This window comes from Pyrus communis, chromosome 9, assembly GCF_963583255.1.
Source record: "Pyrus communis chromosome 9, drPyrComm1.1, whole genome shotgun sequence".
NCBI classification, from domain to species: Eukaryota; Viridiplantae; Streptophyta; class Magnoliopsida; order Rosales; family Rosaceae; genus Pyrus; species Pyrus communis.
The window spans coordinates 4,338,156-4,352,801 of NC_084811.1; the positions used below are offsets into that span (position 1 = coordinate 4,338,156).

At 36.6% G+C, this 14,646-nt stretch overlaps 2 protein-coding genes across 2 annotated transcripts; one reads left to right on the forward strand and one right to left on the reverse strand.

The window, feature by feature from the left end:
* Nucleotides 1–7,371: 7,371 nt before the first annotated feature.
* On the forward strand, nt 7,372–9,942 carry LOC137745694 (uncharacterized). The gene is made up of 2 exons (XM_068485692.1): nt 7,372–8,017; nt 8,116–9,942. Exon 2 carries the CDS (start codon nt 8,641–8,643, stop codon nt 9,607–9,609), a length of 969 nt encoding a protein of 322 aa, XP_068341793.1. The 5' UTR covers nt 7,372–8,017; nt 8,116–8,640; the 3' UTR covers nt 9,610–9,942.
* Nucleotides 9,943–12,608: 2,666 nt separating this feature from the next.
* On the reverse strand, nt 12,609–14,584 carry LOC137745327 (NADH dehydrogenase [ubiquinone] 1 alpha subcomplex subunit 1). Its single transcript, XM_068485271.1, has 3 exons — nt 14,377–14,584; nt 14,111–14,216; nt 12,609–12,796 (listed from the first exon to the last, which is right to left on the reverse strand). Exons 1-2 carry the CDS (start codon nt 14,482–14,484, stop codon nt 14,124–14,126), a joined length of 201 nt encoding a protein of 66 aa, XP_068341372.1. The 5' UTR covers nt 14,485–14,584; the 3' UTR covers nt 12,609–12,796; nt 14,111–14,123.
* Nucleotides 14,585–14,646: the final 62 nt, after the last annotated feature.

Below are 14,646 nucleotides of genomic sequence, written 5' to 3' on the forward strand. Positions count from 1 at the left end.
CAGACTTGTGGGCAGGGGAGACTGAAATGCCTCTGTGAGTTTTTCCGGCACCTGAAAGGGGTGGATAATCGTGGTTTACCACCAGTTGTCCCCTTTAAAAAAAAAATGAAGGGAAAACTTAATATAGATCCAATTTTTTGAGCCAATAGTAGGAATAGTCCAATTTATTAAAATAAGTCAATTTCCTTAAATCTTATTATTTTATTATCGATAATTATCTCCTCAATGATATGATTTATTATAAAAATCAAATTTTTTCCTAATTATCTCTTTGATTATTATATATATATATTTTTTGTTCTTTCTTGTTCTTTATCCCGTTTTAAACCCCATTTATAGATTATTTTTTATTTTTATAATCAACCTATATCACAGGTTAATTATATTTATCTACCTATGTGACAGATTCTTTTTTATAATCAAGTAAGATTCATGTGTCTTGCTTGTAGATATATTATGTTTTTTCTACCTTTTAGTTAGGTTTCATATCTTACTTATAGATATGATATACATTCATATATTTGTTACTTGAGTTAGGGTATAATGATTTGCAGATAGATTTATGTCAATATATATATATATATATTTTTGGTTATAAGATATTAATTATATTTTTTGGAGTTGAAAATGCATAATATTAGAAGATTTTAATTGCTTTTTAATATTTTTAAAAAATATAAAATGAGCATTAAAAAGAATACATATAATTAGGTAATTAGATTCACTCCTAAAAACCATCTATGTGACATCCCACATCGCCCAGGGGAGTGATCCTTATATGTATATTCCTATCCTTACCTAGCACGAGGCCTTTTAGGAGCTCACTGGCTTCGGGTTCCGTAGGAACTCCGAAGTTAAGCGAGAAGGGGCTAGAGCAATCCCATGATGGGTGACCCACTGGGAAGTTGCTCGTGAGTTCCCAAAAAACAAAACCGTGAGGGAATGGTAAGCCCAAAGCGGACAATATCGTGCTACGGTGGTGGAGCGGGCCCGGGAAGTGATCCGCCCCGGGCCGGGATGTGACAATTTGGTATCAGAGCCTAACCCTGGTCGCGTGTGTACCAACGAGGACGTCGGGCCCCTAAGGGGGTGGATTGTGACATCCCACATCGCCCAGGGGAGTGATCCTTATATGTATATTCCTATCCTTACCTAGCACGAGGCCTTTTAGGAGCTCACTGGCTTCGAGTTCCGTAGGAACTCCGAAGTTAAGCGAGAAGGGGCTAGAGCAATCCCATGATGGGTGACCCACTGGGAAGTTGCTCGTGAGTTCCCAAAAAACAAAACCGTGAGGGAATGGTAAGCCCAAAGCGGATAATATCGTGCTACGGTGGTGGAGCGGGCCCGGGAAGTGATCCGCCCCGGGCCGGGATGTGACAATCTATGTTTTTGGACCTGGATATAAAAGCCCCAAAAATAAAATACATGCATACATACATACATGATCATCATCATGATGCCATCATGGGTTTGTTTCCGGCCGAATGCATGGATGTGAGTTTGGGTGCGAGTGTACATGGGCCTCACTCAATTTTGCAAAAGCCCAATAACACGTAGTCATACTTTAGAGCTCCCAAAGAACGAGTTGTGAATTCCACATGTGTTTCCAAACAGTGGCGCAAGCAAACACTACCTCGACTGCGGTAGGTTTCTATAGTATTAGCTACCTCAACTGCAACTCTGACCAGGTCGCATGCGACGGGTTGGTACGATCTCTCACCATGCGTTCAACATACACCAACGTTAATGGAAGTTAATGTCCGGTTGTTTTCCAAAACTGATAATCTACCTTTTAAAGTCCGTTACATCTCGCTTGACTTACATCGATAGAAATTGAATATAATAGCATTAATCTTAAAGTAACAGTTGGGAGAATTTGACACTTCTTAGCAAGTTTAATGACTTAATTTTCTAAAAAAAACAAAAGTATAGATAGAGATTTAGTTTTCACTTAAGTAATAATTTAAGTATCGAATCGGCACGTAACTAAAAAATACTTCATCGGTTGTTTGCCAGAATTCCCTTATTGGATGTCCAAATAAATGAAATGGATACTTTGGCCCCAAATTCAGAGAATTTTTTCAGTGTGTTTAGAATCATGTTCAATACACCAAATGTCACAATATAAATGATTGGATATTTAAAAAAAAAAAATTCAACCAATTGTGTTACGATAATTAGTTAACTGAATCGTATTGTGAGGTTAAGCCCACACCCCTCGTATTCCTGATTCACTAAAAAATTTCTCCCAAATTCATTAGTGCAACAAACAAAAAAGTGGCCTTTTCTTTCTTTCAATATCACATTCACACACATGTTTCTGTGTATTGTTGGTAGCCGCAAGACGACGTCGGGGCATCACGAGGAGCTACCCACTGTCGGCTCCTAGTACCCAGTAGCATGCGGTGGTCCCTCCGTAATTTGTCCATTAGAACCTTCTAAATTTGCCTCTTCGTTCACAATCACGTAGGGGCTATTTTGTCAATTCCGATTTCCGCGGTTGCTTTACATCCCACTGGCTCCTTCTGTGGGTCATCACGTGCGTGCGCTGCGTACTTTAGCATTTGGTTGACTGTGGGAGTGGGGGCCCACTTTTCATCATTACGGAAAGAAGTCAGATCATCTGAGCTGGCTCCGTTACAATAGAAGAATCCCACAAACCATATATAGAATTGTTTTCGCATTTTTTGGAAGAAAACTTATTTTTTAATTTTAATTCTTTTATTATTAAATTTAGGACGTGTTTACGTATCTGTAAAAATCTAGAATTAAATTATGATTACAGAGCATTTCGGTGTTTACTAAACATTGAGAAATCAAAAAAGTAGTAGGACTCACACAAATTTTGGAATTCAATTCCCTGTATTGGTGGAATTGAATTTTTTAGATATATGTGGTAATCCAATTTCTGATTTCTTGGGCAATCGGAATGACACTTTTGTTTCCTTTATGCCATCACTTACTTTTTTTATTTTCAAGACTATCCTTTATAAACTCATTAACCCTAGTTTAATTATCCACAACTCCTTACTTTTTTTATTTCCATGTTCATTCACATTATGCACAACTCCATGCATATGCTGAAGAAAATAAACTACAACTTGAGCGAGAAAATTTAAATATTAAAGTAAATACTTAAATTTTAAAAATAAATAAACAAAAGCATTTTAGTATGTCTATGAAATAAAAAAGCAATTTAATTTTTTTCTTACTATTATATATTATGAAATTTTATTAAAAAAAAAAGTATATAAAATATTTGATCTCTCAATCCAAGGTATATGAAATTTTAAGAACATAAGCCATGTGTGATTTAACCAAGACAAGTCACAAGCAACTAAAACAAAGCGTCAAATCCGCATACTAAAGGGGCACTCGAAAAAAAGATTAGCACGAGATTCAAACCTACTCCCACTGAAGGAGCAAGAAGGATTGACATGAATAGCAAAAGCCTTAACCTGATCAATATAAGATAATATACCCTCAATAGCTAGCCATAACACGAAGCTAGCTCCAGGCATGGTGCCAAATCAAACTAGATCAAGCCACCCAAGGACCCGAAGGTCGGAGTTGATTGCCTCACCTCAGACTAAGAGGGCCATAGGGGGATAGTTGACATGCCAAAAAAATGTAACTTGGTTAGTACTTCCATAACAATGACAAAAAGACAAGGGGAATAGAGGATATCCTTGTCTTAGCCCCATTTTACCCAGAAAAAATTTCGCTAGCTCGCCGTTAACTGAAGCTGAAAACTTAGAACTAGTCACACAACAACGGATTCAATTAATCATAGGAGTTGGAAGTCTGAACAATGCCAGAGCGTGTAAAAGAAATTCTCAATCCAAGGTATCATAAGCTTGCGTAATGTCTAATTGTAAGGCACATCTAAGAGGACCATTATTTCTATGGTAATTTTTCAGAAGCACCTACAAAAGCATAATATTGTCTCTAATTCAACTATCCGCGGCGAAAGCAGATTGAGAGCTAGTTTGGTATTGCTGTGATTTGAAAAAAAAAAATTGCTTCTGTTGTGTTGTGAGAATAAACTCATTTTTTATGATTCACGTTTTTAGTTTTTTTTTTTTAACTAAAACTGTGAAAATGAGCTATTTTTAAGTGTTTATCAAACATTTTTTTGAGCTCAACTTTTTTTTTTATACCCATTTTTTTATAAAAGCACCTCAGTAACAAACTAGTATTGAGAATTGTTCACAATAGAGGGAAGGACATCCTTGATCCGATCGGCAAGAAGCTTAGCAATAAATGTGAAACTAAATAAATATTAACCTTAATATTTAGGTTCGTATTTTTGTTTTATAATACAGTACATGAATTATCTATAGGCAATCACAAACAAGAAAACAAAAGGGTAGATTGACACATCGGGAAATGTAAGACCCGTCGGTCAATAGGACGGGATTTTGAGCGTGACAGTTGTTAAGTTGTATTGTATATTTGTGTGTCATAAAATTAAGAGTAAATCGTAGCATTGATTTCTCGAGTTTAATTTAATTGGAGTAATGATTATTTAACTAAAAATTTGTGATAATTAGTCTCTTAACTCATTAAAATGTGTGCTACTGTATTTTTTATCAACTTATTTAGAATTTCTGTCAAAATGAGTTATATGTCACGCACGTGAAGTTGAATCAATGGGCAAATATGGAAAATCAAATGAGAAAATTGTAGCAATGGTTCCTCAACTTTAACTTAATTGGAAAAATAGTCTCTTAACTTTAACACTATTGAAGAAATTGTCCCTCAACTTTGACCCAATTGTAACAATGATTCTTCCAACATGATTCATTTTGAAGAAAATCTAATGGAATTGACGAAAATGACCATAACTGCATATTTTGATGAGTTAAGGGATTAATGGTCACAAATTTTTAGTAGACGAACCATTATTCTAATTGGATTAAAGTTGAAGGACCATTGTAACAATTTTCTCTAATATTGATAAATAACAATGTTAATATATCATCAAGAAATAAACTCAAGCAGCTTATCTAATATCTTTTTATTGTATCCCTAAACCTTATATGCTAAGCGTACTAATCGAAACAATATTGTGTCTGTATCGCAGACCAAATAAATAGTATATATGTTATGTAAGAAGGTTAAACACACATGATAATATTTGATCAGATAAAAATATTGTAACAATGGTGGCTAAGAATATTCTTTCTATGGTATAACACAATTGAATTCGTAAAATCTCGTGATAATGATGTGACAATTAGAACGAAAAATTATTTGTCAAATAGTGAAACAAAAAGGTTAATAGTATCAACCACAAAAAGAAAGAAACCAGGGAGAAGAAGCAGGTGGGATTTAATGTTAACACACACCTGTAAATGACATTCATATATGCAATAAAATAAATAAATAAGGGATAACTTGATATAGATCCAATTTTGTGAGCCATTAGTAGAATTAGTCCATTTCATTGAAATAGGTCCAATAATTGAGATTCCATGTATGTTTATTTGTGATTTTTACCATATTTGCCCTTTAGGCTTACGAATTGTAGTAAATACACAAAATTTCTTAATTATAAGATAATTTGTGGTTTAACTAATCCCTTAATTGTAGGATTAGTTATAGCCATATAATCACCTCAACCCCCAGTCCGTTTCATCCCTCCTTTTTTTCCTTCTTCCAAACAATTCCCTTTATCAATCCTTCTCTTTTTTGTCTCTTCTTTTCATGGGTGATATTTTTGTGTTCTTCCCTCCAAATTCGTTCCTTTAATAGAGGTATATTATATCATATTTATATTTTTATGTTCCACCATGTAGGTTCCCAACATTTTTCTTCCCATACAATAGGTAGTTTATTTTTGTTTTGGAGGTAGATTATATCTGCTTTGTAGGTATAAAGCATTTTCTTCCTATACAATAGGTAGGTAGTTACTAGATTATATCGGTTTTGTTTTCTTCATAAATAGTAGGTAGTTACTAGATAATATTTTAGTTTGAGTATTTAAATATTCAAAATTTAAAAATTGAATAAATGATAAAAAAATTAAAGAATTTAAATATTTTTATCTAAAGGGGCAAAATTGATATCAAAATATGTAATTGGATAACTGGACTTGGTCCCAAAAACTACCTAAGTTTTTGGACCTAGATCCAAAAGCCCCTAAAAATAATTAGCATCAAATAAACAGTACAAATTAATTAATTAAAAAATTAAATTGGCAAAAAAAATTTAAATTAATTAAAAAAAACAGGTTAACAACTATCAATATCTTGTTTTTATGTTTATTTATTTAACTTCTCACACTCATTCTTTTTGTCTTTTTGTTTCGCTTCACTCTCTATCACTACACATCTCCTCGCTGGCCATCTGCAATCTCAAGCAGCTTATCTGATATATTTATTCCCCATTTAAACACACATGACAATATTTGATTAGATAAAAATACTGCCACGATGTTACATTCAATATTGTCCAGGAGAGTGGATCCTGTAATCCTTATATGTATATTCTCATCTCTACCCAGCATGAGGCCTTTTGGGAGCTCATTGGTTTCGGGTTCCGTAGGGACTTCAAAGTTAAGGGAGTTCGGTCGTGAGCAATCCCATGATGGGTGATCCATTGGGAAGTTATCGTCTGAGTTCCTAGAAACAAAACCGTGAGGGCGTGGTCCGGGCCCAAAGTGAACAATATCGTGCTACAGTGGAGTCGAGCCCATGATGTGGTGGGGGCCCGGGTGGGGATGTGATAATTTGGTATCAGAGCCAATCCCTGCTCGGATGTGTGCCGACGAGGACGTCGGGCACCTAAGGAGGGTGGACTGTTACATCTTACATCGTCCAGGGGAGTGGATCTTGTAAACCTTAAATGTATATTCTCATCTCTAAGTTCTTGTATGAGTTTTCTAGAAACAAAACCGTGAAGACGTGGTTAGGGCTCAAAACGGACAATATCGTGCTACGTTGGAGTCGAGCTTGGGATGTAGTGAGGGCCCGAGCGAGGATGTGACACACGACGGTGGCCTAATGGTAAGAATATTTCCTTCTATGCTATAACACAATTGAATTTGTAAAATCTTGTGGTGATGCGACGATTAGAACGAAAAATTATATGTCAAATGGTGAAACAAAAAGGGTAATAACATCAACCAAAAAAAGAAAGAAACGAGGGAGAAGAATTAGGTGGGATTGAATCTTAATACACACCTGTAAATGACATTCATATATACAACCAAAATAATTAGCATAAAATACACAGTAAAAATTAATTAATTAAAAAATTAAATTGGCAAAAAATAAAAATAAAAAAACAAGTAAAAAACTATCAATTTCTTGTTTTTATGTTTATTTATTTAATCAATTTCTCACACTCATTCTTTCTGTCTTTTTGTTCCGCTTCACTCCCAACCAGTACACATCTCCTGGCTGGCCATCTGCAATCTCAAGCAGCTTATCTCATATATTTCTTCCCCATTTGATTTTCTTCTATATTTTTGGGATTTTAATCCCCAAATAAATGGTGCCGTAGCTTATCTTCCACAACCATTAATCCCAATTTTTCCGCTCAAGAAACAAAATCTACTGATTACCCGGGATTCAGTTTCCTTCCTTCTTCTCTCCGATCCCCGAATCGGATTCCGCAGCCGTGAAACCGCAGCTGAATCTTTCTCTGCGTTGGTCCGTCGGATTTGGTCAAAAATGCAGGTCGGTATCGGGACCCATTAAAGCTCTGATCCTTTCGCCGCCTATTTGTATCTCGGGGTTGTTGGGAAGCCCATTTACTGCTGTGATCTTTGTTAGCTAGAGAATTCAATGGCGAGATTCTTGAAGAGCGTCGGGTTATCACGCGTTTTCTGGTTGCGAATTCTTGTGAGGGATTTGTATTTCCTCGTGGGTTTTTGAGGTGCATGCTTTTCTTCCACTCGGCTGTCAAGAAACCCAGAAAGCTCCGCCGCAAACCGACGAAAATACGTCAAGATTTAGGGCTTTGCGCTGAAACCCAGAAAAGCTCTGCCGCAAACCGCCGTAAAGATCAGGTATTTAGCTGCCCTTGTTAAAATCTCCACCTGGGTTCTTGATCTTGGTATTGAATCTACTGTTTTCTTTCTCCTTTTTTTGTTATGAATTTTGTTAGTGTGATAATCTCGCTGCTCAAATTTGGCCGTTTGGAGAAGAAAGGGGAGAAAAAGATACTTGGGTTGCTTTTAATTTCGATTTATTTCCTTCGCGTTAAATGGGTTTATGGCGAAGAATCTGGGTTTTAATTTCTTTTGAGCTGAAAAGATTCGAAAGTCAAGCCCTTTGAGTCTCTGAGGGAGCTTCTTTTACAAGGATTCCAAAGGGAAAAGCAAAATCTGAAGAATTGCAACGGTTGAAACCTTCAAAGTCACTTTATAGAAAACACATTATCTTCTCTGAGCCCAAATCATTCTTTCCCTTTACCAAGTATCCTTTGCTTCTATTAATTGGAGATTTACGAGTCGAAAACCAGAGGTTTTGAAGCTTGAAGAATTTATTGCACATTTTCAGTTACTATTCTTTGGATCCGAAGTGTTATAAATAGGAAGTCTTCTGGGTGCATATTGTCATCTGGGTATTGCGTTTCGACCAAGTTGATTTTGAGCGGCATTGTGCTGAGTTTCAAGATTTCGAAGCATCGATGGGGCTTCTTCTTCGAAGTCTCGCGATGCTGTTCATTGTGATATGTTTCTCCTGGCTGCCTGATGTTTCTGCACAATCCTCAGGAGGCTCAGCACGCAGTCTTGATGCGCTTCTTCAAGACTATGCTTACAGGGCTTTTGTTCATCCAAAGACAGGTGTTATATATAATGGCAGTGTTCCCTTGAATTTGACTGGAATTCAGATTGCAGCTATGAGGCTGAGGAGTGGTAGCTTGTACAGAAGAGGTGTTAACATGTACAAAGAGTTTGAGATCCCTAAGGGTGTCACTGAGAAACCGTATGTGGAGAGGCTTGTTTTGGTGTACCAGAACCTGGGCAATTGGTCAATGGTGTATTACCCGTTACAGGGTTACTCTTACTTAGCTCCATTGATCGGTCTTCTTGCTTATGATGCTGGCAACCTAGCAGCGAAAAATCTGCCAGAATTGAATATCAGTGCATCTGGTGATCCAATAATGATCAAATTCCAGGATGTGAAACCGACTCCTGCTGGGACAGTGGCAAAGTGTGTTTTGTTCGATTTGAATGGTTCAGTCAATTTCAGCAATGTGGAATCAGGCAATATGTGTTCAGCAGTTCAACAAGGGCACTTCTCCATAGCGGTTAAGTCCATTGCTCCTTCTCCAGCACCAGTCTCTCCAAGTCCCACCCCTGCTGGTGAAAGTCCAAACGTGACCCCAGTGCCTAGTGGTAGACGAAAGAAGAAGAGTAATTCGAAAGTGTGGATAATTGTTGGGTCTGTGCTGGGTGGTTTAGCATTGTTGGCATTGTTGTCGTTCTTAGTACTATGGGGGAAAAAGTACAGGGAAAGGAAGAATTTGCAACGGATGGAGAGGGCAGCAGATGTAGGAGAAGCCTTGCAAATGACCTCAGTTGGAGATGCAAGGGCACCCGCAGCAACATTTACGCGAACACAACCGACCATTGAGACTGAATATGTTCCTTGATTCCTCCCACCACCATTTTGTACAAGCTTCCAGTTCTTTCCTACCACCATTCAACATTCAAAGTTCAATTCGTGTATTCAGAAATTCGTCCAGTCACACCTTTTTATGGTGGCGCCTCCTTCATCTACGCGCTACGCTTCGCTTCTTCTTTGGTAGATTCTTTGTGTCACTGTGGGTAATCTAGGATTTTTTATGTAAATCTGTTGTCATTCACTGATAGTTTTACTATGATTCATTGTTGGTGTGGAACTGTGAATTTAGCCGAAAAGTGATTCCTGTATGTGATGAATTTAGTTGTTTCATTGAGAAGAAATCATAAGTTTCATTTGCAATCTCATTTAGTTGTTTCCTTTTAACTTGTAAGAATATGATTCTGTCATCCAAGTTTTGGGTAACTAGTTTATGACCTCTGGATTTTGATTTGACTTGGGAGCAAAAGTGACACTATTTTTTATATCTAAGCAATTTTTTGGATGTTGCTACCTACGCTCTGGTACACCACCGTTGCATCTCAAATGAATAACGTCATGCTATGTGTTTTCTTGCTTTCAAACGACAATGCACGTTGGTTTGGGATGTCACGGTAGTGTACCGGAGGTGTAGGAAACTGTTTAGCTGTGAGTTGTTACTTTTGATTAAATCAATTTATAATATGAGATTGCAAATGGCAGAGGAATCCTTGCTTTCTATTTTCTTTGTTCCAAGCGCTGTCAGCTGTAGTTTTGTCTTTGCCCTCCTCCACCTACCATATTTCAATTATATTTAATTTTTCTAGAGAAGATATTGTATATTACAATTAATTAATTAATATTATATATTACTTTATTTTATATATATATGAATTTCAGGTCCTTAGTTTTCTGTATTAATTGGGATTCTGTATTCGTTGGCTCCTCTTTTTGTTTTAAATGCGGGTATTAATAAAACACAATAATAACTGATAAACAAAGAATAATGTGGCACCCAACAGCCCAACTCAAACGCAAGAGTGGGTCTAAGTGTAAGTGTCAAGGAATTGAATGTGCACCAATCATTTTCTTCCACCTCCTTATTTTATAATTCATAAAATATGAGGGACAAGTGCATTTTGCTCACCGCTCTAAAGTGGTGGTAAGAAGTGGCGTTGATACTTATCATCTTATTAATTACTATTAGATTAGTTTAAATTTCGAGATTTTTGTAGAAAATAAATTCAGTCAAACTCATCTAACGATAATCGATGGGATGATGAGCATTACCATCACTGTATTTGGCATTTGTTTCATATTTTGATTACACACCTAGTAAATGAAAGTTGTAAGTGCTTATCGATTATATAGGAGGTTTTTAAAAGAAGCACCTTGTCAAACGCTTGTTCTAAAAGCACTCTCAAGTACCTTTCAGGAAGCCCATGAATCCTTTATAAACAAAATTGACAAGCTTCTAGTGAAAGTACTTTTAATAAAAGCGATTATGAGCATCATCAATTCATAAATAAGAAAATCCCGAACGAATTTGGAATTGGGATATTCATGTTTCGAGAATGTTAGGATACAAAAGAAAGATAATGAACGAGTATTCACTCCAAACAATCTAATTTATAATTTTTCGTATTATATACTACGGACTATATTCCATATGCGTTAAAAACATGTGTAATCAAGAATCGAAATAGTTCAAGCCTATTCTAGATAAGTAAACACGTCAAAACTCCTTTTTCGCCCACTTATTCAACTCTTCCTCTACATCCTACATGAAGTTTATGAATTAGATATGGTCACACCTACCGCAAATAATTGGTGTGGATGACAAAGTCGCTGGCAAAAATGGTGCTCATTCAATCTGTTGTACCACTTCCTGCAACTTCAACCATAAGACTCGACGTTTATTTTTCAGATATATTCACTACTTATTACAGTTAATTTATCACCTGCCAAGCTTTTCGGTGACACTGAACCAAATGAAGTAATGAACTACGGTTCCAGAAATAACTGTGAGACAGTAATAGGGATGGGCAAAATACCCATGGGTTTGGGTAATTACGGTTACCTCCCATCTAAAGTTCACGATTACGGTTATGGATAACCGTTTAGATGAACAAACGGTCATGGGCATAACCTTTATTCGTGAAATTCAAATAGATGGTTATAACGGGTATCCATTTATCCATTTAATATATATATATTAGAGAGGAGAAGGACTAAGGATCGCTTTTGTTTGTTTTGGTTTTTTTTTTTTCTTCAGATAATACAATGCAAACCTTATATGATCACTTACCTCTGTTGGATTCATGCTAATTGTGTCGGTGTTCCTAAATAGGATACTAATTCAATTTATAAATTTCTTTTGTAGGCCTCTTTTGATGACAATGAATCGATGAGACTTTGTAATTGAACATGCTAAAGCATTAGTGTTCGAAAGTGTTTAGTTTCGGAATATTTTGAAGCCTTGAATCATCTAATATTCAAGATAATGACTACTTTTTGTTTTTAGAAGTTTTACTTTGTAATCATATGGATTATAATTAAAGACTTGCTTAGGTGTAGCAGAAAAATATCGTTCGTAAACTATTATTTCAATTATTGGAATTGTATGAGGACTTAAATGATTAAAATAGGGAAATGCATGCTAAAATGTACCTATAACGGTGTTTAATTGTCAGAAAACGAAAATTATAACAAAATTTTCTTTTGTAATTTTCAAGTTGTTTAAAAAAAATCATGCATATGGGGTGAAAAAAGGGGTAAATAGGTAAAAAAAAGGATAAACGGGTAAATGGTTATGGTTAAATGGGTAAACAGTTATGGTTAAATGAGTACACGATTATGGGTATGGTTAACTGTTTATAAACGGTTATGGGTATGGGTGTAACCGTTTATGCAATTACCCAACGGATAACCAGTTATGAGAGTATGAACATAAACGGTTATGGGTAAATAACCGCGGTTACCCGCTTACCATAACCGTTGCCCATCCCTAGACGGTAAAGACAGTAAACACATACCCGAATCACACCAAGCTCAATCGAACAAACTCATATCCGAAGGTTAACATTACAAATAAAATCAATGGAGTATGTAAATGTTCCCATCATCATTATGACAGCTTATGAAAATTCACATACAATGAAAAGGTTGGTGATTAGGGTTGCTCTCGGCTCCTTCTGAATGGGACGGCGACTTTATTGCTTCGCCAGTCACAAAGGTTCCTGCAGTTTGGACCATAATATCATGAGCTTCATAATCAAAACATTGGAAAACATACATACACACAGAAATGGAGGCACTTGAGTTAACATGACAGGATCTCATTGAATTAAAATGTCTCTTCTTTTCTTTAAGAGCTGGGCTTTTTCACTACGAAATCACAAGCTTGTTCCTCTAAAGACCATACACGAGCTTGTAACAATAAATTAGCGCAGTACCAGAACTATTCACACAAGATCTGCTACTGTCTGACTTGTATTTTAGGAGTATACAAACGTATGAAACTTCACGAAACAAAATTATCTCATGGTTCTTGCAGCTCTCACATCAACTAGGATGCATACAAAAGCCTGAAAAAGCAACCCTCGATGAAATTTCCCGATTGCATTACTTTTTTAAATCCACTGGAATTGAAAAAAATATATCAATCAACTCAAATCCCAAGCTATCATCAAAGGCTATACTGCACCAGAAAGCAAAATCAAAGACTCATGGTCCTATGCAGGAGCAGGAGAGAAAAAATAAGGCTAATCTTTGCAAGAAGTAGCAGACCTATATGACATAAAGTCAGAAATTTACTTATCAAGTTTCCCCATATTCCCCATCTAAACATTCTGGCCGTGTTTGTTGCAAGATCTGTCTTGGAGTGGACTGACTTGGCTTGGACAACCACCAAAATGCGAGTTATTTGTCCGAGCCAAGCCAGACCCTCTTTACACGGTATTGAAACTGGGGTGCTAAGTTCTAACAAGGCCCAAGATCAAACCAAATCAAGTGCTATAAAGCAAATGCACCATCTGTATCACCTAGGTATATCTAACTTCACATTGTTATGTATCGTGCAAACTTGTTGACAAGGTACGATCCCGCACTTTTTACAACCCATTGTAATTCAAAACAGCAAATATAAGTTGCATCATCTAATGTCAAATTCCTTTGAGTCAACCCAACTTCATAGGATCATGTATATGGTGACTCAACTTCTCAATCCCGAAACACCATCTTACGCATCAAAGGTTTTTCGAAACCTCGTTGGTCAAAACATAATTTATGCACCATTATTCCTAATACCAGATTTCCTAAAACCATCTATGCAGATACGTCAGCTTAATTTGTAGATTAGCATTCAGCTAGAAAGAAACATAATTTAACTTCACAAAGTACTACCTGGATTTAAATTTAACCTCACTTATAGCAATGACAGCAATGAAACATGATAAACCAAATCATCAAACAAAAACCCTAAATCAAAAGCATAAAAATTGAAGGAAAAATGATCCCAAATCGAAACCGAAAATCGAAAAAAAGATGAGTACCGGAAGAGGCAATCTAATTCTGGATATGGGCAAACGCCTGCTCGACGAGCTTCTTGTCCCTTCTCTCCATCGCGACGTCCCACATGTCGTTCCCAATGTGCTTAGGCTGCCCAAAACATCACAATTTTCAAATTTCCCAAATCACAATCTCATAAAAAATTTCAACTTTCGAAATCAGAATCTCAGAAAACTCAAACAATTTCTAGAGAGAGAGAGAGAGAGAGAGAGAGAGAGAGATGGAATTGGATCTGAGAGAAGGAACGAACCCGGCCATGGGCCGCTTTGTGGATATAATACTGAGCATTTCCCATGACGCATAGCATTCCGGCTATGATTCCGAGAGGAAGTAGCGCTTCCATCCATACCAGTGACATCGTTCCTCCGCTTTCAGCTGTTGTTCTTCTTCTCTTGCTCTCTCTCTCTCTCTCCGCACCTCCACGGTCTGTAACAGAGACGATAGACGATGTGCGAGAGACGGGAGAAGGAGACTCCTTTTATTTTTCTGTCAAAATTGCACAAACGGCACTGCAAATTTT

Bases quoted from the DNA above. Each gene is read 5' to 3' on its own strand.
- LOC137745694 (XM_068485692.1), top strand. From the start codon at position 8,641: ATGGGGCTTCTTCTTCGAAGTCTCGCGATGCTGTTCATTGTGATATGT.
- LOC137745327 (XM_068485271.1), bottom strand. From the start codon at position 14,484: ATGTCACTGGTATGGATGGAAGCGCTACTTCCTCTCGGAATCATAGCC. The intron at 14,217-14,376 runs GTTCGTTCCTTC...TGTTTTGGGCAG, and splicing joins ACAAAGCGGCCCATGGCCGG to CCTAAGCACATTGGGAACGA.